This window comes from Primulina huaijiensis, chromosome 3 (assembly GCF_012295235.1).
Source record: "Primulina huaijiensis isolate GDHJ02 chromosome 3, ASM1229523v2, whole genome shotgun sequence".
Taxonomy (NCBI): domain Eukaryota; kingdom Viridiplantae; phylum Streptophyta; class Magnoliopsida; order Lamiales; family Gesneriaceae; genus Primulina; species Primulina huaijiensis.
This window is the reverse complement of record NC_133308.1, coordinates 3645232-3673002: the sequence shown is the minus strand read 5'-3', so window position 1 is coordinate 3673002 and position 27771 is coordinate 3645232. Positions and strand designations below refer to the sequence as shown.

General features: G+C 32.8%; 3 protein-coding genes across 4 annotated transcripts; all 3 read right to left on the bottom strand.

Annotated features, from left to right (window-relative positions):
• Positions 1-616: 616 nt before the first annotated feature.
• LOC140973144 (uncharacterized) lies at positions 617-4585 on the bottom strand. The gene is made up of 9 exons (XM_073435743.1): positions 4122-4585; positions 3837-4023; positions 3496-3629; positions 3273-3385; positions 2755-2995; positions 2396-2551; positions 2197-2276; positions 1761-1810; positions 617-856 (listed from the first exon to the last, which is right to left on the bottom strand). Exons 1-9 carry the CDS (start codon positions 4563-4565, stop codon positions 723-725), a joined length of 1539 nt encoding a protein of 512 aa, XP_073291844.1. The 5' UTR covers positions 4566-4585; the 3' UTR covers positions 617-722.
• Positions 4586-6184: 1599 nt separating this feature from the next.
• LOC140973143 (vacuolar protein sorting-associated protein 41 homolog) lies at positions 6185-16890 on the bottom strand. The gene is made up of 20 exons (XM_073435742.1): positions 16838-16890; positions 15810-16163; positions 15048-15317; positions 14771-14950; positions 14427-14687; positions 13893-14025; positions 13669-13759; positions 12601-12703; positions 11395-11498; positions 11205-11298; positions 10940-11095; positions 10806-10868; positions 10580-10645; positions 9985-10185; positions 7910-7987; positions 7710-7829; positions 7544-7624; positions 7353-7438; positions 6868-6949; positions 6185-6791 (listed from the first exon to the last, which is right to left on the bottom strand). Exons 2-20 carry the CDS (start codon positions 16059-16061, stop codon positions 6357-6359), a joined length of 2856 nt encoding a protein of 951 aa, XP_073291843.1. The 5' UTR covers positions 16062-16163; positions 16838-16890; the 3' UTR covers positions 6185-6356.
• Positions 16891-17613: 723 nt separating this feature from the next.
• Positions 17614-21280, bottom strand: LOC140973142 (serine carboxypeptidase-like 51). 2 transcript variants are annotated; one of them, XR_012174575.1, is made up of 13 exons: positions 20933-21280; positions 20700-20794; positions 20463-20570; positions 20140-20380; positions 19981-20024; positions 19830-19897; positions 19641-19746; positions 19336-19535; positions 19184-19253; positions 18300-18350; positions 18065-18128; positions 17842-17974; positions 17614-17753 (listed from the first exon to the last, which is right to left on the bottom strand). XR_012174575.1 is itself a non-coding variant. In XM_073435741.1 (13 exons), exons 1-13 carry the CDS (start codon positions 21069-21071, stop codon positions 17685-17687), a joined length of 1377 nt encoding a protein of 458 aa, XP_073291842.1. In that variant the 5' UTR covers positions 21072-21279; the 3' UTR covers positions 17614-17684. The 2 variants fall into 2 exon arrangements, 1 of the variants encoding a protein (XP_073291842.1); XM_073435741.1 differs by having other exon boundaries at positions 18076-18128; positions 20933-21279.
• Between the last annotated feature and the right edge of the window lie 6491 nt (positions 21281-27771).

Below are 27771 nucleotides of genomic sequence, written 5' to 3'. Positions count from 1 at the left end.
TCTAAATTTATTTATAAATATGAACATTTTTTTAAAAAAAATTTCGTTCATGGTGACTCACTGAACGACCATGTTGTTAAAATTATGGACTTAGGTTTAACGTCATCTCCAAAGATAGCTCAAGAGAGGATTGTCCAAATCCATATATACAACTCTCAAGAACTTAATTCATCTGATATAGGACATGTAACACACCTCATCACACCGAAACAAACATGTGTATCATGAAATTTACAAGATATTTAGTGGGTGACTCATAAAAGAAGTTCAACACATATAAGTGAGTCTAAGCTTTGATATCATGTTAATGTTATAGACTTGAGCCTAACTCTACACCAAATTTTTGCTCAAGGAGAATTGTTCAAGTCCATATATAAAATTAATGCATACTATGTATGACATCTAACACGTCCTCTCACGTCCAAAAATGAACACATGCATGGAGCGCAAAGTTTAGAAGATATTTAGCGAGTGAACCATAAGAGAAGTCCAACACATAAAGCTGAATCAAACTTTGATATCATGTTAATATTATAAACTTGAAATTAACTCTACTTCAAATTTTTTATCAAGGGGACGATTATCCAAGTCTATATAAAAGAAACAAAGAAAGAAGTTTAAATTTCAAGCTTAATATTTGTATTAAATATCACTTAACCAGACGAGTATCGATTAATATTTAGCACAATCATATCTAGGAATTAATAGTATATTTTTTTTTATTAATTTATAGCTTGAAGATCCGCATAATATGTTTGGATCCATCCTTTGAAGATCTCAATTTCAGTTTTTCGTTGCATCACCAGCCATTCTGGATCTGTCTTCATCCCAAAAACAAGGTCCAAACAATGAGAACCTGCAAAATAATGAAATAAAAATCTCCAAGAATTAGTTTCCGGAGAACAAGAAAATATTCGACCATTAATTAAAACCCGTTCATATATAGGGTTTGTCAATCAACAAGGAAATAACTCTTGACAAAGATGGAATTATAATTAGATAGAAGCATAACATTTGGTTGTAGATACCGAAAGAGAATTTTTTTTTTGTTGAGAGTGAGAATTGTTACAGTTGGGTCTCGAATCCGATGTCTCATCTCAAATTTGAGATTTTGATGTCAGATGAACTACAAAATTTCGGCGATAACGAAAGTATACTTGGTGATATGTCTTATAGCACCCTTTATATCCATCACGCAAAAATGGTAATAATAATACATTCTCCTTATTTTATTTTAACATATGCGATAAAATAAAATAATTAATCAGATACAAAATATATGTATTTATATGACGGCCTGCATAATAAGTTGTGACCCCGTGAGGTCGTGGTGAAACACGGAATTCGCTCTTGCATTCCTACATAACTTTATTTTTGCTTTAGTTGTATTATAATGTGTGTAACATATGTTTTATGAGCGACGACATAGGAAAATATCATTGTCAAATGAGCAATATTCAATAAGTTTAATGGTTTCTCGTTTTGACAAATTATATGATTAAAATCCAAAATAAATTAACTTACAGAATTAATACAATTTTCTCTAAAATATAATTATTTCGAGCAAAGTGGAGAGGCTACTTTTTCAATTTGAGACCAGGAATTTTTCTTTCTTTGATGATGATCAACCCTATGGTCGTCACTCTCAACTTTATAAACAAATATATTTACGCTTGAAAATCAAGATTTATATTAATTAAATATCAGTAGATGAAATGGGGAATTATTTGTTTACAAAGATATTGGAATTGGAAACATACCATTGGTTGTAGACACTGCAACAATACTTTGAGATATGTCCTCCAGCACCCTTTTTACACATATCAATATACCCAAAAATAAAAATAAAAAATTGTTGAACAAAAATAAAATTAATTTCATTAAATACAAAATATGTCTACATATACGAAAATAATTATGGGCAGTGTTATTTATATTCCAAATTTTATTACTCACTCTCTATCTTATATTTTAAATTAATTAGATGAATAAACACCATCTATTGCATTTATTCATGATAGTTGGAAATTAACCTTTTTTAGAATCATAATAATTTCTTTCTACGTAAAATATATGATTAACTTATATGTATTTTTAAATTTGAAAGACTAAAACATGATCATATAAATTCTAAATTTGAATATTTAGTAGAATTTAAATATATATATATATATATATATATGTTAATGAACATACCCTCCACTGCTATACGGGTCTTTTAAACCATTGGAAAAAATAATATTGCTCCCAAACCTTTGAAGAACCAGTTTGATATCCTGCATATATAATTAACAGATATTTTATTTAATAAAAAAAGAAAGTTGGTGCTCCTTATTTTATTTTGATATAAAGTTTTCATTAAAATAATGTAATAATTAAAAGAAATTAATATTACTTGGCCTCCATAGTAAGTTGTAACCCAATGAGGTCGTGGTGGAACACCATATTCTCCCTTGCAGTCCTCGATGTATTGCGTTAAATTGAAGGGTGATGGTGGAATCATTAACGTATCTTTGTCAATGCCAATCGGTATCACCATTTCACTACAAGTCTACAAAAATTAAAAAACTGACTAATTATTTCCAAAGTCGTCGTAAATTAAGTAATTAATATTCAAAGAACTTTCTATATTGATCATCACGTAACATATTTAATTTGGACCGTCACATTTAATAATTAACGAGATATACCAAAAAAAAACGGTTTTAATTATAAAATTTTATAATGCGACGAATATAAGATTAATATCCTCACTTGCCACTGCCATCCCATGATAGTTTGATCCGGGGGGTTAGAGGTATTGTAGCATGGCTGATCCCCTTTATAAGAAACGACACCGGCAAAGATCCGGCCAAGAATATCAGTCCCCTCCGGAGCACCATCAATCCCTCCGCAAATCCGTGAGACTGGATTAGTTACTGGATCATTATATTGAGCAGCCGATGCATACATGAGTTGCAAGAAATTGTGTAGCTCATAATAATTGCTCAATTGCCTGAAATTGAATGATAATAATAAGAAGAAAAAAAAAACAAACAAACAAACAAAATAGTGCCCAGATAATTATGGTTTACATTAATTTGGCCTACAGACCGATAAACCTTAAATTCTACTTTAATTTCTTTAATTTAATTTTTGATTGATGCATAAAAAATATGATTTTTAGTACTTGAATTATGAAATTATTACTGGAATGCATAATTTATTTTGCTTTAATCTGTGAAATAAGAAACATATAGAAAAAATAATGATAAACAAAAAATAAGTATTACGAGCAAGTCTTGAATTTTTTGCTTAGAATGGAGAGGCCATTGGGTGTGGAGGCGACTCTCTTAATTTCAGACCATGATTCTCGAATAGTTTGGAAACACGTTTCGCTAACCTCCTGCACATTCAAAAAGCAAATTTTTTTTAAAAAAAACTAAGTACTTAAAAAAAACCTTTTCTCCTTAAAAAAAAAATATAATAAGTATCTGAATTTAGAATATAACCAACCTTGAAATCGTTGGTGACAATGGAATAGTATCCATTTTGTGGAGTGATGTCGTCAAAATAAAGAATTGGCGCTGAAGATGCTAATGCACCAATTGCGATATGAGGATACTTGAGCCGAAACCATGAGGCCAACACTGAAAAGAAAAAAACTATATATAAAAAGTAGTCGAAAATTAAAAGTTATTTTACAAAATTAAATTATGAAAATTTAATGGATCAAAATCAAAATCGGATTAATATAAAAAAAATCATTTCCTTTATATAATATATATATGTATATCGTGCTTGTGTGACATTTGATTGGCCCCATAGATTATTTTGTGTATAGATGATGAGTTTACTTCCTCCGTAGGATCCTCCAACAACAATAATCGGAGAATTGTGCGCAGAGAAATTTTGTTTTACATGCAACAAAACCTCCGCATAATCAGCTATGGCTTGAGCAGAACTAAAATACCCTCGTAGGGTCTCATTTTTCAAGGCTTCTTCCAATGTTCCAAAAGGGATTGAATTTCCATAAAAACGATGCTGCACCATATTGTAAATAGAAAACGATATATGTAAGTTAATTAAACTAATTGAGTTCTTCAAAAAAAAAAAAAAGAGAAATTAAATGTATTAATCACTTCAATGTAAACTGCAAGAGCCTTGAAATCTGGGGCTATATCATTGATAAAACCAATAGCCGTCAAGTCAATATCGATGGATTCTTCTGCTCCAAAATATGCAAAAATCGGAGAGCTCGAATTTGAGCCGCCCCAATGTTTGAGATCGATGACATATCTTTGTTTGAAAGTTGCATAACTCTCGGGTCCGTAGTTGAAGTGATCAAGGGTTTGATCATAATAATATGTTTTGTAATCTTCTAAAATATTTGCGGATTCAGAGAAACTCTTATCCGTCTTTCTCAGGTTTAATGCTACTTTATCACGATCATAGGGACTGAGTCCTGGGATTTTGAATGAAAACGACGACGCAGATTTCAAACAAAATGGAAGAAGAAGAAGAAGACGAAAAAGATACAAGTGGAGGAGCATGAAATTAGTGGGAGTTTTGAGTTTTGATTGCATGTTTCTAAGAGATGAATATGGATTGTTTGATGCGCAATATATGAAGCAATTTATAGATATTATAATTAAGCGTCTAAATATTGAAGTTTTTTTTTCATATATTATTTTTTAAAAATTATTTAAGGGCTTCCATAAAAGGCAAAAAAAAAGATTAATGCATTTTTAAGACATACACGAACGAAGAGATAACGAACTCCACTCCTCACAAGAAAGTGATTGTCATATATTGCCTCACCGGCTAGATTTTGGTGCTTGTTTTAATCTTAGAATTTTAGTGGAATACTTTTCGACTAGTGTTGGAACTGTTCTAATAGGTGTCTTTTGACTGACCCAATTTTTTTTAAAAAAAAAATTGTATGACAAGTTTTCTAAACTTTTAAAAAAAATTGTATGACAAGTTTTCTAAACTTTTAGCATTATTAATACATCTTTAATAATTATAAGTTCATTGTATTTGACTGTTTGAGTTTGAGTTTGACTACCATATATACATGCATGGCTTGTGATGCACACCAGATGGGAATATATTCATGGCTGTTGCTTTAATATTTTATAACTTCTAGTTCAGAAAATTCTGAAAATTGCCATTCTGTTGATAGCTTATCTGGTTACAAGTTGGAATAAAATCTAATGTTCGATATTCAATTATGAAAAAAAAAAAAAAAATTCCGCCAACTCAATTGGAGCTATATGGTGCAACACATATGTGACAGAAAATATACAAAAACTCTTATGAGACGGTCTCACGAATCAATTTCGTGGGTCGAATATCTTATTTTGGTTATCCATAAAAAAATATTAATTTTTAGAGTGATGCTACATGTACATCTATATTTGTACATCAATTTGTACAACACAAAAAATTCCATGCAAAAATTCAATTTGTCAAAATTTGACTATATATGGAATACAAAATCTCGCGATATAACAGTAAAATCTCGAGATATAATGGTTGTAAATATCGCTGTAACGATATATTGGTTGTACCTTTAGCATTATTCTAATTTTTATTGTGAATATCGGTAGAGTTGATCCGTCTCACAAGAGACTTACTCCAAAAAATATAAGTGCAGTATATCTTGATAGTATAAAGTTCCAATACCTACCAGGTCTGAGATGACGCTTATAATTAAAGTCGAAATTTTGTAATTTAATTCGATAATATATGCCTATTTTTGTGTGTCAAACAAGTATTCCCCTTGTTCAACTGATTATCTCATGATGTCACATATTTTTATTTTAAATTTAAACGATCAATTAAATATGTTATATTAAAATATATGGAGTGTTAATCCAAATACAACACAAACCAAGATTTTTTTTTATTACATGCAGATCATACTCTTTAACAGGGTTTTTCTGACAATTTATGATAAATTCTTTTGCATCGTGATAAAGATTTATGTAAGATATATTAAATTTTTTATAAATACTGGAGAAACAAAAATTAGATATCAAAGTAAACTATATATAAAAATTTATTAAGTGAAGCTGAAAACAAAAAATCATAAATTTTCACTCATTAACATTTCTGAGCACATGCAACAACATGAAAAGAAAAATATTTAATTTAAATACATAAAAAAATACAATAACGATTTCATTATGTTGGCTCGGAATAAAAAAAAAATCCACAGAAGCTTATATCAACCTACAGTTTCCAAGGTTGAAACCAAACCAACCAGACAACCTTTGATAAGATGACTAATACATACAAAAGATAACACTCTTCCTTGCCTGGGCAAATCGTGGTTGTAAAATATCAAACACACAAATATACAAAAATAGAATTCAACCTGCAGCAGTAGTACATAAGATGCAACGCATCAGGGCATTATCTTCATCTTCTTCATCATCAGCATCATCATCATTTTCGTACTTATAAAATGATAACTCATCCTGGGTAGGGGCTGGAGCAGGTTTCTTTTTGCTACCACTAAGTGAATTGATGGAATCCATAAGACACGTCTCGTGATACGCATGACAGCAGTAGAAAACGTATATGGACACGTTATGTATCGAAAATGGATCAAAACACATGCAACATCTAGTGCCTCCTCTGACTTTTGGCTTCACCTCCATTCTTCTGATGCTTGGAGATCGCTCAGCCAACTGAAAGGACTGCTTTTTATCTGTTATAGTGTGCGACTCATCTTCTTCGTTACTCAAGTATATAGCACGTCTGGCTTCCTTATAGTACTTGATCAACAAATTAACACAATCGGCCTACAAGATTTACATAATGATGATAATAAAACAGTTCACTTAAGAGGGCATGCAAGGAACTCTTGAGCAAGGATACCTTTAGGATAGCATTGCAGCCATGTCTGAGAGAAGTTTCTGTTCTATAGTCCGTGATGATTTTAACTAGACGGTCACGCAGCCTGAAATGTCTTGATTTAGAATAGATGAGCTTCACATGTTAAAAAAATTCTGAAAGGAAAAAAAAGGGAAGAATTTGGGTAAATTTGTGGACTATTGAGTGACACGAGAAGGAGAAGACTTCACCAGGTTTCAGTATACAAAAATTCTGACGACACGAACTGAGTAAACTGGTCCTATTCCGCAGTAACAGAATGCTCACAACACATGGCAAGGGAATAAAGATCACACTCTTGTAGCACCAGACTGAAATTAAGCTAAATGTACTATTTTTGTATAAAATTTGACCCCAGTGACAATTCTTCCGTGTAAAAAAGCCAAAAGAAGATGTTTGATGAATCCACAGCTTCACCAAATATGCATATTTACTACAAGAATAAAACCAAAACCATGGAATGTTCTTACCGAGGTATCTCCAAACCATTCGGAACCCTATTTACAATATACAAGGGATCAAGATTACCAACAGTATGCTCCAAAAGTACCCCTACCTGCCAGTTGGGCAAAAGAAATGAATAAAACTAATCAAAAGGGAATTTCTAGAATAAAGCAAATGCAGTCTACCATTTGATCGGAGCAGTCAGTTGACAACTTACCATCTCTGGTTTGTTTAAACATTGCTTGATAAGTTCTTCCCAGAGTTCATCATCATTCTGCATACTCACAAATTCTATTGCCTGCAAATAATCAAGAGTCATGTACATCTTATCACAACAACGTTTCAAAACTAATCAACGGATAATGGAGCATTAAGATGGGCACCTCTTCTACATCCCCCAACTTATTTATAATTACAGCCAAGGCTTGCTTTGCGTTCCCCATTCTTCCAAGGATAAAGACTTGCTCTTTCAACAGATCTCTTTTAACACAAATTTCATATGCCTGTGATTGGTTTTCATCAAGGATGTATAGCCACGAGATGATAGAATATTACACACAAATAACACACCCATGAAGCAAACCTTTTCCAGTGTATAATGCTGACTGTTTCGGAGAAAGGGAAGCAACATTTTTGGATCGTAGTCAGCATAGAGCTCAACCTGTTGAAAGTGGTCCAAATAAGGAAGAAATGTCAACTACATGTAGTGTGCAAAATATATATCCATCAAATACAAATTGAACAGCTTTTCCTATTGGAAGATTTCCTAGAAAAAAGACTCCTTAATCTTGTACCCAATTTATTCCCTGATGATAGTGAATTATCCTTATTTGGAAGTAGAAAGTAAGTAAATATTTGCGAAAGCTTACCAAAAGAAATTAACTAAGATTTTGCTAAATTTCCCGTTTGTGTAACTTATCAAATCTTTTAATGGGCTAGGGCTCTTGGTTGGGCTGCTAGAAGCTTGGACCAGCGTGTATCTGTTTTTGTCTGTTGCAGAAGGTGGTCCACAAATCCCAAACTTGGTATTCATTGCCAAATTATGCTAATTGATTTAAAAGATGCACGAGGTGAGGTGAGGAAACAGTCAAGAAAGGATTGACAGCAGTGGTGTTACTAACACTTATGAATCATGTTGAAGTGCCGGGAGGATGTAAAATCATACAACAGATGGTGATGAGTACAAGGGTATGGTGGTGGATGGTGACAGAAGGGGGATGGGGGTGGGTGATGATATATGTTCTGACTGTATACAGATGAAACTTGTGATGGTTCCAGACAATGAAAATCCAACTTCTTTTTCAGTTTCGTCGTCTATTTGACAGTGCAGCAACTCCAAGAGGTAGTCATCTTTCTGGAATATTATCTTAAATATTTTGGTGTGATGCGATATGTGTGGCATATTCACCCACAATGTAGTAAATGACGGGTGGTCAGTGACCGCCTACCGCCTCAGTCACGTAAGCACCGCCCATATTCACCCACGGTGTTGTAAATGGCAGGAAGCGGTAGCGGGACGGTCTGTGACTGCCTCCCACCTCCCGCCTAGGCGGCTGAATTTTTTTAACAATTTTTTATAGGTAATAATATATAATCATGCAATGTAATTACAAATAATAATCATTTTTATGTAATTAAATAATGTTTATACATTAAAAAGTTTCATACAATAAATAAAATCTAGATAAAGTACAAATAAATATATAACTACAAACAAACAAGATAATTAAGGTGGTAGCTGATGACGGCGGCTGAAGACGGTTTGAGGCAAGTGGTGACTAACAATAGAGAACACTTGAAACCAAAAATAAATACAAAAGAGGCTTCTTTTGACTGGTTTTTAAGTTATTTGACTTTGACAGTTGACTAAAATTTTAATGGCCGTCTCGGCCGCCTGCTTGCCCACTGCGCCAATCAGATAGACTCAGGCCGCTTATAGAGACCGTCTTAGACAATGCCGGGACAGTCTAGGACTGCCTAACGCCATTTAGAGTACCGTTCACCCATAAAAAAATGTTTAAGATAGCCCAGTTAACCAGGTCAAAGTTATAGTTAACAAATATTAAGAAAGTATAAGATAACTAGATAAGCAGTGGAAAAGTACTAATACAGTTCTTGCAGCAGAGGATGACAAGGTAACTCAATAGCATTTCTGTTTTTCATAAAGAGTCATGGGAAGAAGCACTTCGCTGCAAATACTTAAGTATCGAATGTGAAGGATCACGCCTAAATTAGTGACAAACAATTTGCAATGAGGAAAATTAACAAAAGAGGAAGAAGTACCAAAGGGAGTCATTTGTTTCTGAAAAAACGAGTGCAGAACATTATCAACAATAACTAGATGGGACAAACATTGTTAACCAAAGAATCACATTGGATTATACATTTTTCTTTTCACATCAGATTCAATTCACAATGTTCCATTTCTATCTTGGGTTCGTTCAAATTTCACTACTCAGAGAGATTATAAATATGGCTTTAAATGAAAACTGTTCATTGCTAGTTACTTGACATATTGGGATTAATGGTGTTTAGCATATTTCTGATTATCCTTGGCCAAGAAAATAAAGATAAGTAAAGTGATAAAAACATTGCTGACGTGTGTAGATCATTGAAAAGATAAAGTACTAAAATAAGGGATGTTAAATCTCCACAAACCTGCATGTCATGGAACTCCATTCCAGCATGTGGATTCGACAAATACAGGGAATGCAGATATAGATGCAAAAAGTATCGATAATCACATTTATTCTTCGCAGCCATAAGTTGTGAAACAACATCAGTTGGGCTTATGAGATCTCTCTGCTGAATAAACAATGGAACTGCGCGTTTGCAATCTATCATCATAAGTTGTGCAACCTGAAATGCCGTGTGAAGGAAACAAATAAGTCGTAGAACTGTTAACTGTTAAAAAAAGATTATGAATATGATATTACAAATTTGTCTTGAAAATATTGATCTAACATGGTAACACAGAAGTGATCTACATTTAGTTCTCCAATTATATTTCTTACAGCATGACATGAAGTGGTGTAATACGCATAGCCGTATGTTTGACTTTGACAGTGAAGCAAAACTACAGAAATAAGTTTTGTAAAGTATTTTTGGAAAAGAACTGTGGAACAAAGGAATTTAAAGAAATGGAACCTGAGTTCAGGATCCCATAAAGGCAATAACGTGATAAAATCTAGCATGGAGTAACCACATGTTATTATGATAATGACTCACTCTACCAATATAGCGCTAAAAGTACCTTTTCCCGAATGCCATCATGCAAATCATGTTTCTCAATAAAATCAAATACACCTGGCTTCATAAGCTGAAACACATAGAAACTAATGTTAAATAAAGAACAAACAAGTGAATTTGAAGGAATGATAACTCCAATACCATACTCCACGATGGCACATCACAACCATTTGAAAAGGGTTCTGAATGTAGTAACTGACCAATATTGAATCATTATGCAAATCACTTACATCGGCATACAGACTGAAGCCTTTCTCATATTGCCCATCAATTACATAAAGCTCAGCCAGAGCCTGACATGAAAGTAAGCACCATATAAGATACATGAAGAAACATGTGTCAAACAGAATTTCCTGAAACTAACTTCTTTGAGTTCACCAGTCATAGAAGACGTATTCAGCTGAGGTTCAATAGCTGAGATAATGGGCAAAGCAGAATATATTACAGGTGGCCAAGTTTTAACAGTTGATAGGAGATCCTTGTGAAATGAAGTACTTGTCGCCAAAGCAACAAGAGCAACCTAGTTCATAAGAGAGATTCAGCCCCAGTTACCGATTTAATATGATCACAAGTTATTCACAACACAGAAATATGGGAGTGACCTGCATTAAACAGTTGCAATTACACACCTCATAAGCAGTATCACGTAGCCTTGGATTTTCCGTCGGAATGTAGGGAACCAGCACAGGAAGTTGACGGAGATGAGCAAAATGGAAAACCCACCTGAATCAAGTACCCCACCACCAGTTAATGAAACAAACTGAGAAATTGTTTATCAACTAGATATCTGTATGCATATGAACGTATTTACTATCTTACCTTTCCCATGCAGAAGCTGATCCGCGCAATAATTTTGGACATAATGAAGCCGCTTCGGCATATTTGCGTTCCACAATCAGATGGTCAAGATATCCTGATCCCACCTGTATGGATTTGACAAATTAGAGTGTATACTCTGTAACGTGCATCCGTAGACTGTTCTGCCACATCACCACAATGTTGTGGCTAGTTATAATAATTTAAAATCTTTAAGTACCTTGCTGTGCAAAATCCATTTAGAAATTAATATTTACCACTCTATATTTGCAAGAGCTCTACAACTTGAACAAAAGATAAAACATTTCCATTCTGCATAAAACAACTTCTTGCCATAGTCAGCATATGCGGATCAACCCCATGCTTCAGTGCAGATTTTTATTCTAGTTATTCTGAATATTGAAATTAATGCCATACTTTTCCATCCATGGCATAGAGCTCCATGGCAGAAGGCGTCGGAGAAGTCATACATTATATAATATTTTATTATAAGTAATAAAAGAGAAAGCATTGGATATGGAAAGTGCCAAAAAAGAGAGAGAGAAGAAGAAGCCATGGCAATCAAATAATGACTAATTTGCATTTTCAAATAAATAAACTATTTTCAGAACTATGCCCACACAAACCAGAAATACCTGTTTTGGTGTATGCAAATATTATCCATCTTATTCTCACTCATAAAAAGTACTGAAAAATATACACCATAACTATAAGTATATCCAACCTTCGTGCATTGCGATATGAAAAGCTGTGATAAAGTTACTATGATGTAACAAAGATCATGATAGATATTCTACAGAACAATTATCGTTTGCAAATTCTTTAAAAGTAAAATTGCAGTCTGTTCGTTAACCATTGAAAAATAAAATTAGGAGATCCCTTTGCAAATTTATTCACACACATCATAGTTCACAATTGTATGGTTAAAATAACATATCGAATTTGCAACCAATAATTTGTAAGAACCTATGGTGAAAATCTTAAAATTAGCTGCCCAACCTCAGTGCACTTGAAAGGAAAGGAAAAAATCTAAAAGTACGGTGGTTTCTATTACCTAAGGTTAGCATGTGTCAGATGGATCATGGAAGTAAAAGTCGCGACAGATGACAGTAGGTAGCATCACTAGCTAAAATAACTGACCAATCTTGGATGACAAGCAACAACAGATGCAATTCAAAAACCTAGCACGTCCAAATTTGAACAAACTACCTCATCAAGAAGCTCACTCCGTCCCTGACCAGCTTCAACCGCTTCCAAGGCTTTCTCATGCCATCCATGTTGAACCAGCCACGCTATGTGATCTTCTGCATCCCTATCAGCCAAAAAGCAATTAAAGATTTATAGTTCAGAATCTTTGACTAACTTCAAATAAAATTTCAACATGGTATGATCACGATGATCAAGAGATAATGACTTCTCAATTTTTCCTTTGAACTTATTTAGTAGGATATGGAGAGAGTGATTTTATCTTGAATGCCAGATGCCTAGAAATATTAAATCAGAAAACAAGATAAACATGCCAAAAGCCTCTTGGCTTGATGGTATGGCCTCTCCCATTAAGGGAAAAAATCCCCCCCACCCACCCCCCTTCATTAAAAAAAGATTTAAAAAAATAATGATGTAACAATAGCAGCAGCAGTAGTAATATTGATAATAACAAGCCTCAAAATAAAATATTATGACAAGACACAATGTTTTTCTTAATCTCTCTATAAAAATTAACCACAATCAATCATGCTAATGAACAAGGATCAGAAAGAAACCCACTCCTAACTGGATTGACTTAAGATATTTGCACACATTTAAATCACGTGGAGTTTCATGACATCATACTCCTCCAAGTCGCAACAGCCTACTAAAACCTGGTTCGGCGAAATTGGTGGAAGACACGAACATGATCAGCCAACTAGATAGAGCTAAAACCTCATGGCTTTGCTATTCAAAACAAATAAAATGATCAATTTGGAGTTTAACATATATACACGAAATGTAGTTCCTTCCAACCAAAAATTTACACACACCACATAAGTCTATAGGTTATCCTTGAATCCATTATTCTGTTTACACATATTTATAATAATATAAGGTGTGATTGTTACAAAAAAAGGCAAAACTAAGATGATCGAGCAATATTCATGTATATACTAAATAATAGGCTTTTATAAATAGCATATCAAAGCAAAGCTATGAACATGTTTCCAACACGCTATCTGAATCTGAATAAACAAAGATAACAGGAGTGTATTTGATGGAAGATGAGGAAAAGGTATCACTGACCTAGGTTTAGCAATCACAACATCTTTTGGGGACACGATGTAGTATAAGGGTTCATCTCCAGCAGCCCACTGACCACCAGCATAACTGCTACCTAAATCACAGGTACAATGGCATCTTCATCACAGATATCATTCAACAACTCACAACAAAATGAAGTAGCAAGGAATAACATCATTTGTATATTGAAATGAGATTACATATAAAAGCAAGTAAAACCTGACTACCTGAGAAAGGAGAATGAGCAAGGGAATAATCTTTGGCCTTGTAATGTTCGAAGCCAAGAATAGGTAATGCATCAGTTGCCAGCTCATCATTAGTCCAAGTGACAACTCGCACTTCTGGTCTCTTAGCATTTCCCTATTGTTACAAGATTGACCCATTTAAGCAGTTGGTTCACTCAACTTCATACAGAAGCAAAAGGGAAGATCATTCTGTTATCATGCAAGTTTTTCATAAACAAGCTAACATATCGTTGTGGTAAAGGTGGTCAAGAGCTCATACGAAAACCAACCTCCATCCCTAGAAAGTGGAATATCCACAAGACCAACCATAGGAGACTTATCAGCCAAAGGCATAAGACCATAAAAACAAGCCATTAATACATTCAAATACAACCAACTCTAACAATATGACACTGGCATGGTTTGATAGAACTATAGCTCAGTACGAGGAGTATCACACAGTTCTTGCTGCATAAAGCAAGCTGCAATCACGCAATGCTGAAGGAAAACAGCATTACCATTCCACAGAGTAAATACCTGGCGTGAAGGAACACTGCTGCTAAAGTCCTTCTCACCATCTTCTTTCCCAGAGATATATGCCAGAGCTACCAAAGAATTCCCAAAAGGCGCAATTCCTGAAATGAAATAGCTGGTTTGAAAAGATGCCACAATATCCACCTGGTTCATGCTAGACATTGAAAAATGCTTAAATGTCCCCTCAGCGCCGTTATTTTGGTTGGTTCTAATCGACGCAACTTTAACAGATGTTCCCCATCCAATAACCAGCAGAGTATCATCCTAGTGCCAGGATAAAACATGCAATATGAATCACATCAGTATCTAGAATATTGCTAAGTATTTATTTCACATGGTATTCAAACCTGCCAGACTAAATGAGGCAGCAGAAGCTCAGGGCGTGGGCTCCCTCGAGGTCTTTCGATGAATGTTACACGCTGATCATTAGAAGCATCATAAACTTTTACACCAGCATCATTAGCCCAAGCAATGAGACTAGATCTCCATTTCACCGCATGAATTGGGCCTTCACCAGAGTGCAAAATCTGGGAGAAAGATAATAATTCAACTGAGCGGCCATAGTTTCAGAAAGTTTAAGAAAATTTAACGCGTGAATAAAGCATGCCAGGAACCTAGATAAACCTGGTCTCTATAGCCTATCCATTTCTTCATGTTGAGGTATAAGTTACCAGCTAAACCTCCAGTAACAAATCTTCTTGATGATTTTCTTGAATATTCTGGGTCTAAAGCAATGGCTTTCATAGGGCGATGGTACTCGAACTTCATTCTCTCCTCAGTAAAAAGACTATTTATTACAACAGAACCATCATCAGAGCAGCTTCCAATGTATTCACCTTCGATGTCAAAGCAAAGATCATTTACAGCAGATGTATGAGGATTAAATTCTTTAACCTGGAGGGCAAAAGAATTATGTTATTCACGTGATCGTCAATCAAATGAGTTACATCAGATAACACAACCAAGTTATATCATCAACTACCAAGGATTCTTGCTTGAGAGACTCCGATGCACTCTACATGATAGAACAAGGTCATAGGGCATGCGTTAAATATGCTGAAAATAAATCTATGCTGTTAAGCTATGAGATTGTACATACTTAAGAAGTTTATTAAAACGGAAAAAATTAAACTTTTACACGCAATTTATGCATTATCTATCAAATATGTACTTGAACTTTCAATTAAATATTTTTGAATATTTCTAAATTGGCACAATAACTACTATCAATCATCGAGCCAAACGCAGGAAAGAAACCAACTTAAAAGTTAGTTTCACATAATCCTTAATCATTCTGAAACCAAAAACTCCCAACATAAAAAATTAAGTGGACCCAATCAACAAACACCACAAAACCAAACAACAAAATACAAGAACTAGACTCACTTGATTTCCGAGAAAATCAAGAATGTGAACGGAGCCACCATGAGTACCCAGCGCGATCATTCGTTCAGCAACGGCAATACACGAAGCGGCGTCGCTTTGTAGGAGCGCTGGCACGCTGCCACCCATCCGCTGGTACTTGAGGCGAGGCTCATCTTCCTCTTCCTCCTCCACAGCTTCCGAATTTTCTTCATCCGAATCTTCTTCTCTTTCATCGTCGCCTTCCATTCCGTTCTCAGACGGCTTCGGTGACATTCTGGTTAAGCTTGATGCAAAGAGAGTACACCTTACTATTTGATTCAAAGTTGTTATACTCCAAGGATCTGACTTCGTGGATCGATCCAATATGGCAAGTAACTACATAGTGGGTTTTCGTGTTCATACATCAAGCACTATGATATAATAGTTAAAAAAAAAACAGAGGAGAGAAAACAAACCCAATCCAACTTTTTGAAATGGAGATGTGCTGCTAACAACAATTGTGAACGAAACTCACAATCACATTATCTTTCTTTACTAATAAGACTAAATGTAACTAAACTTTGATCCATGTGAATAAAATAAAACTTAACTAGTCTTTTATGTAAGAAATTACATACAAATCATTACGATATCTTCCAATTCATTATTTTACACTAACATAACAAAAAATACAAATAAGCATCAACACCCCAACTCAAAATCTTTCGAAAATACAATTGCCACACAAAAGTACAAAATTCAATGAACAGTTCGCGAAAAAATTCTTAGAAATAAAAGAATCACAATACCCAGATCAATGCTAAAATTATTAGAAGTAAGAAACATTTCAGAAAAATAGGCAATCTTATTCACAATGGCTTGACGTACTCAACATATACAAAGTGCATCTGTAACCTTTATAGAAATAACAAAATAAGGAGCAAAACTTAAGGAGAATGGCAATTCACAGAGTGCACAGATTCCAAAACATTTAACCGAAATCTGTTACCTCTGATTTCTGAAACTATTGATTTGAAAGAAGATTTTTAAGAATGGAGAAAAGAAAGAACCTGATGTGTCCGAGTAATTGGGGAAAATACTGAAAAACGTGAGACAATGCANATTTTATAAATACTAATAACATAGTAATCTCATTGTATGTACGTAGTAATAAGTGTTATTCTATACAAATCTACATTATATTTTTTTATTATAAAATATTTTAATAATTTACATTGTACATTGTATTTAGTTTTAAAATATCAAAATAAAATCATGATTTTAAATTTTGATAGTTTTTAATTATTATTTTTAAGTTAACATTCATTATTTTCCAAATTTCCATGAAAATATATAGGACTGAAAGATAATTAATTAATAAGACCTCTTCTTTTATTCATAACACAGATTGTTATTAGATAAGCAAAGTTCTGCTGAGCCCAGTCCAGAAGACCCGAAACAAGCTTCACGGCAGAATCACATTCAATCAAGAGAGTACATATATGATTTTCTCTTTCAATTTTTTGTGATATCCAACATTAATTCACGATATTATATGGTTGCTAACTTATTATTAAAATTATATGATTTGAATGTAATTTTGATCAATGTATTAATTTTTAGTTTTTTTTATTGTGTGTTTATCAGAATTAAAAATGTATCTAAAGTTTAACGATTTTCCGTCTAGGTTGTGAGGTCGGTTCACTTTTTCTTGGTAGGATAGATCCTGAAATTCATCGAACTCTTTCCGATCTCATCGTCATCCCTACTTACATAACCTCAAAATACATTAAAAAAAAATGCGTTAATTAGAATTTTTATTGAACGGGAAAAGCCACCAGAAATAAATGATTTGATTTTAAAATGCTTAATTTCTTTAAATCATCATATTTTGCAAATTCCATACAAATTTGATATCTATGCGACTGGAGACTGAGTGACGCCACGAATCATGCTCAGTGCCACACAGGGCTGGTCAACCGGTACCTGAAATTCAGACAAACCCCAAAAAAAGTAACACATTAAGCTTAATTTTTTTAAAAAAAAAAAAAGCGAAAAAGAAAAATAGACTTACAAAGTGGCCAGCTCCAAGAATCCAGTAGAAATGTAAGTTCCTGTAAGATTTGAAATAACCCTTTGTCATCTTTTCTTGCCCGCAATAGATTGGTGTTCTATCCATGCTCAAGAAACTTCTCAGCCCATCCCATCTGCCACATAAAAATGAATTACTTCTTAGTGAATATTAAGATTTCATTCGAACATTAAGATTTCATTACAACCTTGTACGAGAGACTCGCCTTTTACTTACTTGAGCTTTGACACCCATGCTTCGGTTCCTTTTGTTGAGCAAATGACATCTAACTGCATGATCATGGAAACCAATTCATATCATTTTATTACAGATTTAATAAGTACAAATGAACATTATAATTTGAAGTATATTAAGTCGAAATTCTAAAAAACATTAATGTTTCCTCAATAAAAACCAATTTGCGTACAATGAAGGGGAGAACACAAGAATAGAATTCTTACTTGGCCGCTGTAAATGGTCATATTGACTCCTTTAGCCAGCAATTCATCAACCTGAGAATGGTTTAAAAAAATATTAAGATTTCATTCGAGAAGATAGATTTGAAATCTATATATCTCGATTATAGTTTAATTGTTAACAATGAAATAATAGATCAGATCTTAAATTCATACATTACTAATTTACGCATTACTTACATAAAATAGAATGAATTCAAATGACTCCATTATTGTTCGGTGAATTTGAAATTTATATTGCTTAACACGGTGAATTACTTCTCTAAAACTACAAAAATACATTAGAATATATTTGAAATTCATTGATGCAAATGCAATCTAAATAAAATAACCAAAGAAACCTCTTTAATTTGGCGAAACTGGTGCTGATGCTGGTGCTTGAATTGAACATTAATCCATTGATTCAAGTTGTTTGAAAAATCGCATCAAATTGTGTTTCATGAACGGTATATTTGCTTAATGTTTTACTAGAAATGGATTTAACTAAAAAATAACAGACCACCACAATTTCCACAAAGTTTTTCAATAACAGATGAATCTCAAAAGCGAGCTAATTTATTGAATAGATTCAAGGATGCATGAAATCTTATAGGCACAAAATTTCGATTTTATTTCCAATATGATCATGGTTCCGGTCTGCTGAAAAACAGTGTTAATGGAGCTTAGATATTCAGTGAACATACTCGAAAGTCACAAATCTTGGGCGATCAAAGACGACTCTATGCAAGAAAAGAACCAGAAAATGAAATATTTTCAATATTTTCTGCGTAAAATCATGAAGAAATTAATGTCTACTATAAAAAAATGAAATATTTTGTGATATGATATGAATCAAGAACTCTGTTTCACAAAATACTCAAATCTGTCACCTCATCGATCCTTGGCTTCATGAAATCTGCTTCTAATGCAGAGAAGACAAGATCTGATTGACAACCCCATCTGCAAACACAACACAAGCCCATAATCAATACGAAAACAAAAAAATTACTCAATTGTTGAAAATATACAAAAATTCACATACTGAACATCTTTTGGTATGATCTTCAGTTTCTTTTTTATCACACCATTCATTAAACTATCAAGATCACCATCACCACCTGCAGTAGACCTCAACGAATTCAAATATCTCGAGTACCGGTTCATCGCTATGTGTTGAGATAGCTCCGAAGCTGTTAATGATACAGGGTCCATCCCTGAATCCAATAGAAAATTGTAGAAATCCTGCAAATATTCCATCAAGAGAAATTAAATCCATCGAGAATTGAGTCGTCGGAATCAATTTTAAGATTCGGAGGAAAAATTTTAAGGGATGTGGAGAATTTTTACAACTGAGTTACTGCTAGTAGTAATAACATCCTCGAGCTTGCTCCATGAGTCGGTAGCCTCTTCGAACTCACCGGCATCAAGTTCTTGTTTAATTTGCTCAGCCAAACTGTTTTCTGAATGTAAATTTATCAACATAACAACAATATATTTTCTTCTGAGAACAAGAACATGAATGAAGCAAAAGTAGACCTGTTTGATTTTTTTAGGCCGTTGTTGTCTAGCCTGGAGACACCTTTGAGGAGAGGACCCCATGAAAACTGCAGTAAACATGTGAAATCTTGGAACATTACTTGACTAAGTAGCCAGAATCTACATTTAGTTTAGAATGTTGTGTTCATACCACAAAATCTTCTGGTGAAATCCAAGTGTCACCCAATGCAATTCCTAGGTACAAGAAAAATAACAAACCAGAAATCTCAATAAATTTCAAGATTCAAGCTTGGGTTCTTCTTAAAACATTGAAATGTTTGATTTTTTTCCATTAGAGAATAATGATCACCTCCAAGTTTGAGCTTTAATTTTCCAGATTCTATAGCTTTGAGAACTGATAATCCAAGGGTGACAGCATATTTTCCTCCATAAGATTCTGCAACTATATAAAGTGGGCTCTTTTGGAGAGACTGGTTTCTATTAAAAACTTGAATCAAAAGTGTAGTTAAATCAGTCGCAGCTTCATAATCAGTTTTCACCAAAATTTTTGGATCTTCCACAAAACTGTATCCAGTTCCAACAGGATTATCCTACACGAAAACAAAATAAATAAATAAAACAAAAAATATAAAATTATCTATCATTGGCTCCTTCTGAGGACACAATTCTCACCACAAATAAGAGATCGGCAACGCTCAGCCATGTCGAATTTCTAGGCTTCAAATCTGTATCCAATGGCCCAATTTCTTCAAAATTCCCAATCCCAACTCCAGAAGCACCCTAATTAACCAGATTCAGACAATAGTGTAAAATCTCAATCAGAGGAAAAGGGTATATCATTCATTTGATAATGAGGATCAAGATGTGCAATGATCTTTGAAAATTTATGAAGTATAATAATATACTGACAGGTCCACCCTGCAGCCAAAGAATGATTGGCCATGGCTTGTTTGGATCTTGCTCCCTGTTCGGACTTCTGTAATACCACCAAAACATGTGGGCTCCTGTTGCATATACATACACAATACAGTCCAAACAAGACACGAAATCAGAGCAGTGAAATGAACGCAATTCTCATCCGAAACATGAAAAATGAAAGAAATAAAAATTGAATCTTTTCAGAAAAAAAAAAAAAAGCTTACTGGGCCTGACTTCAGCATATCCCCACGCCTCTGATCCATCTCCAGTTCCTGCAGCTTTAGCTGCTGATACTTGAAGAAAAAGTGGAATGAAGAACACGAGATAAGCAAAAAGAGAGACAACAAAATGGGACTTTTCCATTACAAAAGCAGGAAAAAGGCAAACTTTTCCACTTCACAGAATAAAAAAAATAAAAGCAATAGGCAGTGCAGAAGTGGGATTGTGGCACAGTGGGAGTGAGGTTTTATATGCAAAAATGGGATCGTGATTGGACGGTGTTCTTGAGTTCTCGTCTCTGACTTGAACAGAAATAACCAAAAAAGTGGGGGTACAAATCAATAGGATAGACCAAAGCTACTTGATTTCACTGTTTATTTCTATTTAATTTTTCAGCAACCCCCGTGTCTTAATTCTTTAGTGAGTGACTTTTTTATGGGTAAATTTATTGGAGTATATGATAAAAAAAAATTTTAAATAATTCTTTCAAGTTCTAAAAATATATTTTTTTAAAAAAAAAAAAGTGGTCATATACTCATATTGAATGTGATATGTAAATATATATTTACAGAAGATTCGGGATAACACACTCACGTATCTCTATTGTTTATCTAGTGTGAGACCTATACATTTTGTGAGTTCATACAGGATGAACAATGAATGATACACTAATTAATTGTAGCACGTCCCGTGTAATGTTTAATCGGAGTATTTTGTTATCTAACTCTAATCAATTATTTTTTAAAAAAAATAATTTTTTTTAGTGTATTTCAAATAAGGGAGTTCATTTTAATTAAGAAATTATTATATCCCTGTCTAATCTTCCTATTTTTATGGCGGTGGCACGCCGTAGATGAAGATTGCATGCAGAAGATGAATAGTCACTTTCTAGGCAACTAGAAAGACACATTAATCAAGTTTTATTCGTTTAAGTCCCAAAAGTTTTTTTTTTTTTTTTTTTTTGAAAAATTAAAAATTTACGATAGAAAGTAAAAATCTCAAACTCTCAAAATTACCACACTACACACTTTATAATATTTTTCTCTCAACTCAATTGTGATTTTCTTCACAAATGAGAGATCTATTTATAGAAAATCTTTACAAATAATCCAAAAATAAATTACATCATTACCTTCATCATCACACACAAATTTCAATATTCAACACCTAATATTCAACATTCAATATTCAAATATTCAATATTAAAATATTAAATTTGAACATTTTTTACATTATTTTATCAGAAAGTGATGTTAGAAATAATTTTTGACGCCTAATTTCGTCACACTCGATAGTTATTTGGGTACATAATCTTTTTATGCACACTCAATTTCTTTGACTTGAGAAAAAATGAGAGAATATTCACCTTTTTATGAAAGAAATGTTTCTTGCATTTTGATAACTTATTTTCTTTTATTTCCTTATATATATATATATATATATATATATATATATATATTTTNTATAAATTTATAAAATGGAATTGATGAGATGTTAAGATAAGAGTAGTGTCACCACACTATATTTAAGGGTTTAATTTTAATTTACTTAGGCGAGATCTATAAAAATTTAGAGTAGGTCTTTTGTGAGACGGTCTCACGAATCTTTATATGTGAGACGAGTCAACCCTATCGATATTTACAATAAAAAGTAATACTCTTACCATAAAAAATAATAATTTTTCATGGATGATCCAAATAAGATATCCGTCTCACAAAATACGACTCGTGATACCGTCTCACACAAGTTTTTGCCAAAAATTTATGAGTCTCAAATGTCCAAATCAATTTTGAACTTTTAGATTTTTCATAATATATAGTATACTTTTATGTTAGAATGAGGTAATCAATGAACCTCACATGTATTGATAAATGTTCGTTGTTATTTGAACTTTTATTGGTATTGCAAGAGGTGCAAGTAGTCAAGCTACTCGTGAGCAACTCCGTCAAAACTTGATTCGAGCTCGATTCGAATAACTTGATATATACACAATTAGACAAAAAATAAATAAAATTGAGCTCGAATAGTATCTTACTCGAACTCGAACTCGTATCAGCTCAAAATACTCTATTCTAGTGGTAGGTTGAAATTTCCAGCTAGCATGAACTGGATCACAAATAATTAATGCGAGCGAATTGGACAAAGACTAAAAAATATAGCAATTATTCGGACGAGAATTTATAAAAATAAAAAGTTTAACCTTGTTAAATTAAATTTGTAAATTAGTTCTCCGCTCCTTGTAAGTTGTAACTATCGTCTACTGGTCATATCGAAGCATGAAAATGGGCTGTAGCCAGATTACAGACTGCCTTTCTGTTGGAGTCGACGAAGGCAGCTGGCCTAGGAAATTAATTAACACGATGAGATTAACGTTATTTGTGTTTTTTCTTTTCTGTCGTTCTTTTTTTATTTTTTTAAAAAAAAGCCTAATAGCTAGGTTAGCTTGTCTGTTTTTTAAATATTTGTGGACAAAATATTAAATCAATGGACGAATTGTATAAATTTGAATAATAATTAATATTAACTTAGGTAATACTATATATAAAAATTAACGGGTCATATCACATATATACTTGATGTAGTCAAAAATTGTGATTATTCGGACTACTCTGCAGATTTATAAACGGATCCAAGTAATTATATACGGGTATTCCAGCTAGCTAGTAAACGTGTCTCAATAGCTGGTGGAGAGAAATTTTTAAGGGTTATCTATCACCTGCTGTGTCACAAACAAATGTCATAAACGTCGGGGTTTGCATGACATAGACACTCCGACGCTCAAGTCAGAAAACAATTTAAAAATGTTATCTGAAAGTTAAAGAGTCTTGAACAATGATAAACATCTCCTATTTATAGATTTTTTATAGTGTATAGAGGGTTTGAGCCTTTATAATTAATTTAGACATCGATAATGAATTGAATAATTAAATTGAATCACTATCATCAATAGTCAAACTACAAAATAAATAAATAAAAAATTTAGTTTGATGGGGACTATTTAAAATATTTGAAAAATAATTTATATTTTTAAATTTATTTTTACTCACCTTTTCCTCGAGTCGAGGGACCATAAACCAAGTGGTTTGCATATAAAGTGTTCTTTTTAGAATCTTACTATCGAATGGACCATAAATTTTCGACTTCACTTCACATAAAGTGTTTTTGTGTCAAATATTTCTATGCTTTTTCACCGACGTCACTAACAAACATTGATATCGAATCCAAATGTGTGCATTTTTTTTTATAAAAAGCATGCACCTAAAAATATTGACTAATTATATTATAGTCGTATAAATATCGAACTTGTCTCATTTTATCTATCATCGTACATTCAAGTAGATAACACTCTTTTATCTAATAAACATGAAGTGATAAACACAAATTTGAAAAGGAGCATATGAAAACTAAACAAGAAAATATTTTAAAGTTACATGGATATCTGAAAATTTCTATGAAATTTAAACAAAAAATATTAAATTTAAACAAAAAATATTTATTTTCAAAACAATATTGATTGTGCATGTAAAACATACTCTTGGGCTTGATAGGCCCAGATAGAAATGGGTTTATCTAGCTGGATAGTGCTCACACGAGGCCCAACCTATGTAACAGCCTTTTCAGCCCTTTAAATAGAAAAGAAAAACAATGAAAATTGACTGCTGTAACAATTTTTTTTATCCTCAATATGCTATTTTTTTAAAATATTTTTTCAATGATAATGGCAATAAATATAAGAATAAAACCTATATTATGTAGTCTAATAATTTTATTTCTTAAATGAGTGATGAACAACTAAATAAAAGTAGATTTAATTAATCAATAATATGTCGACGTCGACTTCGAAAATTTGGTCAAATAAGAGTATCGGGTGTAAAAATGGTTCAAGGTTGAATAGATTTTTTTTAGCACTGTTTATTTGTTAATCTTGAAAATTCAAGGTTCATATTAATTGCATATCAATTACAACTACGTACGCTTGCCAAATAAAGATGTTTATATGGTATTTTTCTTCGAATTTGTTATGAATTAAGTGACCATAACCAATAATAATTCGAGTTATGTTAAATCGAACAATATTTGATTCGTATAAACTCAGACAAATTTAATACGATTGACAGATTACTCAAACATATACAATAGAATAACTAATATTATAGATGAACGATTTTGAATGAGTGGACATGTTTGAATTAATTTGATGACAGCAAAAACGATATGATTTTGGGAAAAATAAATAAATTTGAACAAGTATTGTCTGTCCCCAAATGAATAATATTAGTATTTATAGTTTCAGATAAATTATGTTGGTATGAATGATACTATTATCTTGGCATTCACGTGATCAACATAAAATCATTATACTCTTCATATAATGAAACAAGTGGATTATATATGTTGTTTTTTTAAAACATGATATATGTGCGCGCGTGTGCCCGAGCGTGCGCGCATTTGATCACATTTAAATATACTTGAGAGGGTTATTTTTAAAAAAAAATGAAGTTTGACCGGGATTATTTCCAGATTTTATTCGTTTAAAAATTAGAGTTAATTATAACGTTCCTAATATTTTTATAAAAACAACAAACATGTATTTAAGTATCGTTTGATGCACTTAATGAAGGTGAGATGAGACGTATAATTATTTATTCACCTCATGTTTGTCTTAGTTTTTACTACTCACTATGACACTATATGTGGGCTGTATTAGATATTCCTCTCAATCACACGATGATCATATGATAAGTATAATATGAATGAAATTTAATTTTATAATTATATATGTCATTGGACAACATGACTGATTTAGATTTTACAAAGATATTTGTTATGTTATAAAATATTAAATACAAAAATCATCCAAGTTAAAAACATACAATCTATAGTTTGTTACATTTATTAATCATCATTTATATTACACCAATCGGTATATAATAGTACTATTCTAAGATATATTTTTTAATATTAACTTTCAAGATCAATTCACCTATACCATCTTTAAAAGCAAATCTACATTTTGAGATGAAATTCAAAGTGGGCCAAAAAACTTATTTATATATATTTTATGGAACGTGTGCTGAATCCGACAATGACGCGTATCGTTGAAATGAATTATTACAAAAAACAAAAAAAAAATGTTGCGTGAATATGGACGTAAATTCCATGGGATCTCGGGAAAAAATCAAAATGACACGGGATTTGGGGATTTTTTTCAATCCTCGCATAATAATAAAACTAATTAATAATAATAATTAAAATAGTCATTGGCCAATTCAACGAGTATTTGAAGAGGAGATGAAGACGATAATTTCATTATGGCAAGGTTAGAGATAAGGATTTTCCAATTAGCTAGAAGCGGAGATGATGACGAGAAGAAGACGAAAATATAATTTGGAGGTGGAGGTGGAGATGGAGATGGAGAGATGACAAACTCATCCCACTTTGTCCTATATATGAATGCATGGAAAGTGGCCATGTGAGGGGAAGCAAATGGGGTTTGCGAGGAAAATCCACGCCCCATAAACACCAATCCCTATTGTCTTTATATATGCATAGGATACCGTTTTGAAAGTGTGACATATTTCCAACTCCTTTCTATATAAAGAGAAAGTACCCGATGTGATTTATGAAGATAAGGCAACACTTGGCCGTGATACTCGGAGTGTGTGTGTGTGCGTGTGTGTGTGTTTATATATACATATATATATATATGAAACCCAGAAATGTAGAATTAACATTACACACCTGGGAGAATATCCGATCAAATTTCTGAACCAAAATAGATTCGAAGCCAGTGTCAGTAGGCAAAACATATTGCAATGAAAGTCAACCCAATCATTTGTGACAGTGTCTTAATTTCGAGAAATTTCAAATCGTCATTAATCTAGTTATTAATTACGTACTGAAATTTTTTTATTAAAGTTACGTGTTGGTTAACATTCCTGTCATTTGCAAATTTCCACGAGTGTAGGGCCAATATTAGAGGGGGATTTAGGGGGATATANCAGTCAGAAAGTTCACGTGCAAGAGACGAATCAAAATTCGAAAAAATTAAGAAGAATAAAATTATGTATTTTGTTAATCGAAGAAATATTTCTGTTCATTTACACTACCATTCAATTTATATGTATGCCTCAGCATCTATGAATAAAAAGATAATAAGAAAGGAACGAACGATTACCGGTGCCAGCGCTTGTCTTTCACTCTTTAGATAGTACTATACATGTATTTTTTATATGAAAGTGCTAGTTTTTACCATATTTTATCTATTTTTTTGATATTTTTTTGTTTTGATGCTCTATGTTATTAGAATTGTGTTTTATTCTTAGTATTTTTTAATTTTTCGATAATTTTAGTACTTTATTTTGTAATTTAATCGTTTTTACATGGAAATGTTTATGCAACTGCATACACAAATGTCATATCAGTAACATTTAGAGAAAAGATTAACATTTCATTAAAAAACAATGATAGCGAACTAAAATTAGAATTTGATGACATAGATAACCAAATCTATAATGAAACAATGGGTCGGACTTTGTTAAACTCGTCTTGTTCGGGGTGGGTTAAAACAAGGTCAAACGAGTTTCGGGGCGAGTTCGAGTCAACGAGTCCAATGGCGGATCCGGGGTAGGTCTTGATGATGCAAATCTGGTTACCCAATAAAAACAAACACAATCTAGACCCACTCGCGCCATCAATTCAATGAACAACATGATTTCTTTACTCCTTGATATTTAATCTTTGAAAACAAGTATCGTGCATTTGCCCTAAATCACGCGGTTTAGTAACAAATATCATAGACAAACAAATGATCTCAAGCAAACTTTCAAAGAACTCGTCTTTA

Coding starts and splice junctions, on each gene's coding strand:
- LOC140973142 (XM_073435741.1), bottom strand. CDS start 21,071: ATGGAAAAGTCCCATTTTGTTGTCTCTCTTTTTGCTTATCTCGTGTTC. Junction 20,795..20,932: donor ATATGCTGAAGTCAGGCCCA/GTAAGCTTTTTT, acceptor TATATGCAACAG/GAGCCCACATGTTTTGGTGG. Junction 17,754..17,841: donor TTCTTGGAGCTGGCCACTTT/GTAAGTCTATTT, acceptor TCTGAATTTCAG/GTACCGGTTGACCAGCCCTG.
- LOC140973143 (XM_073435742.1), bottom strand. CDS start 16,061: ATGTCACCGAAGCCGTCTGAGAACGGAATGGAAGGCGACGATGAAAGA. Junction 11,299..11,394: donor TCAGCTTCTGCATGGGAAAG/GTAAGATAGTAA, acceptor TACTTGATTCAG/GTGGGTTTTCCATTTTGCTC. Junction 6,950..7,352: donor AATGGTTTGGAGATACCTCG/GTAAGAACATTC, acceptor AAGACATTTCAG/GCTGCGTGACCGTCTAGTTA.
- LOC140973144 (XM_073435743.1), bottom strand. CDS start 4,565: ATGCAATCAAAACTCAAAACTCCCACTAATTTCATGCTCCTCCACTTG. Junction 3,386..3,495: donor TTGTCACCAACGATTTCAAG/GTTGGTTATATT, acceptor TTGAATGTGCAG/GAGGTTAGCGAAACGTGTTT. Junction 2,552..2,754: donor TCATGGGATGGCAGTGGCAA/GTGAGGATATTA, acceptor TAATTTTTGTAG/ACTTGTAGTGAAATGGTGAT.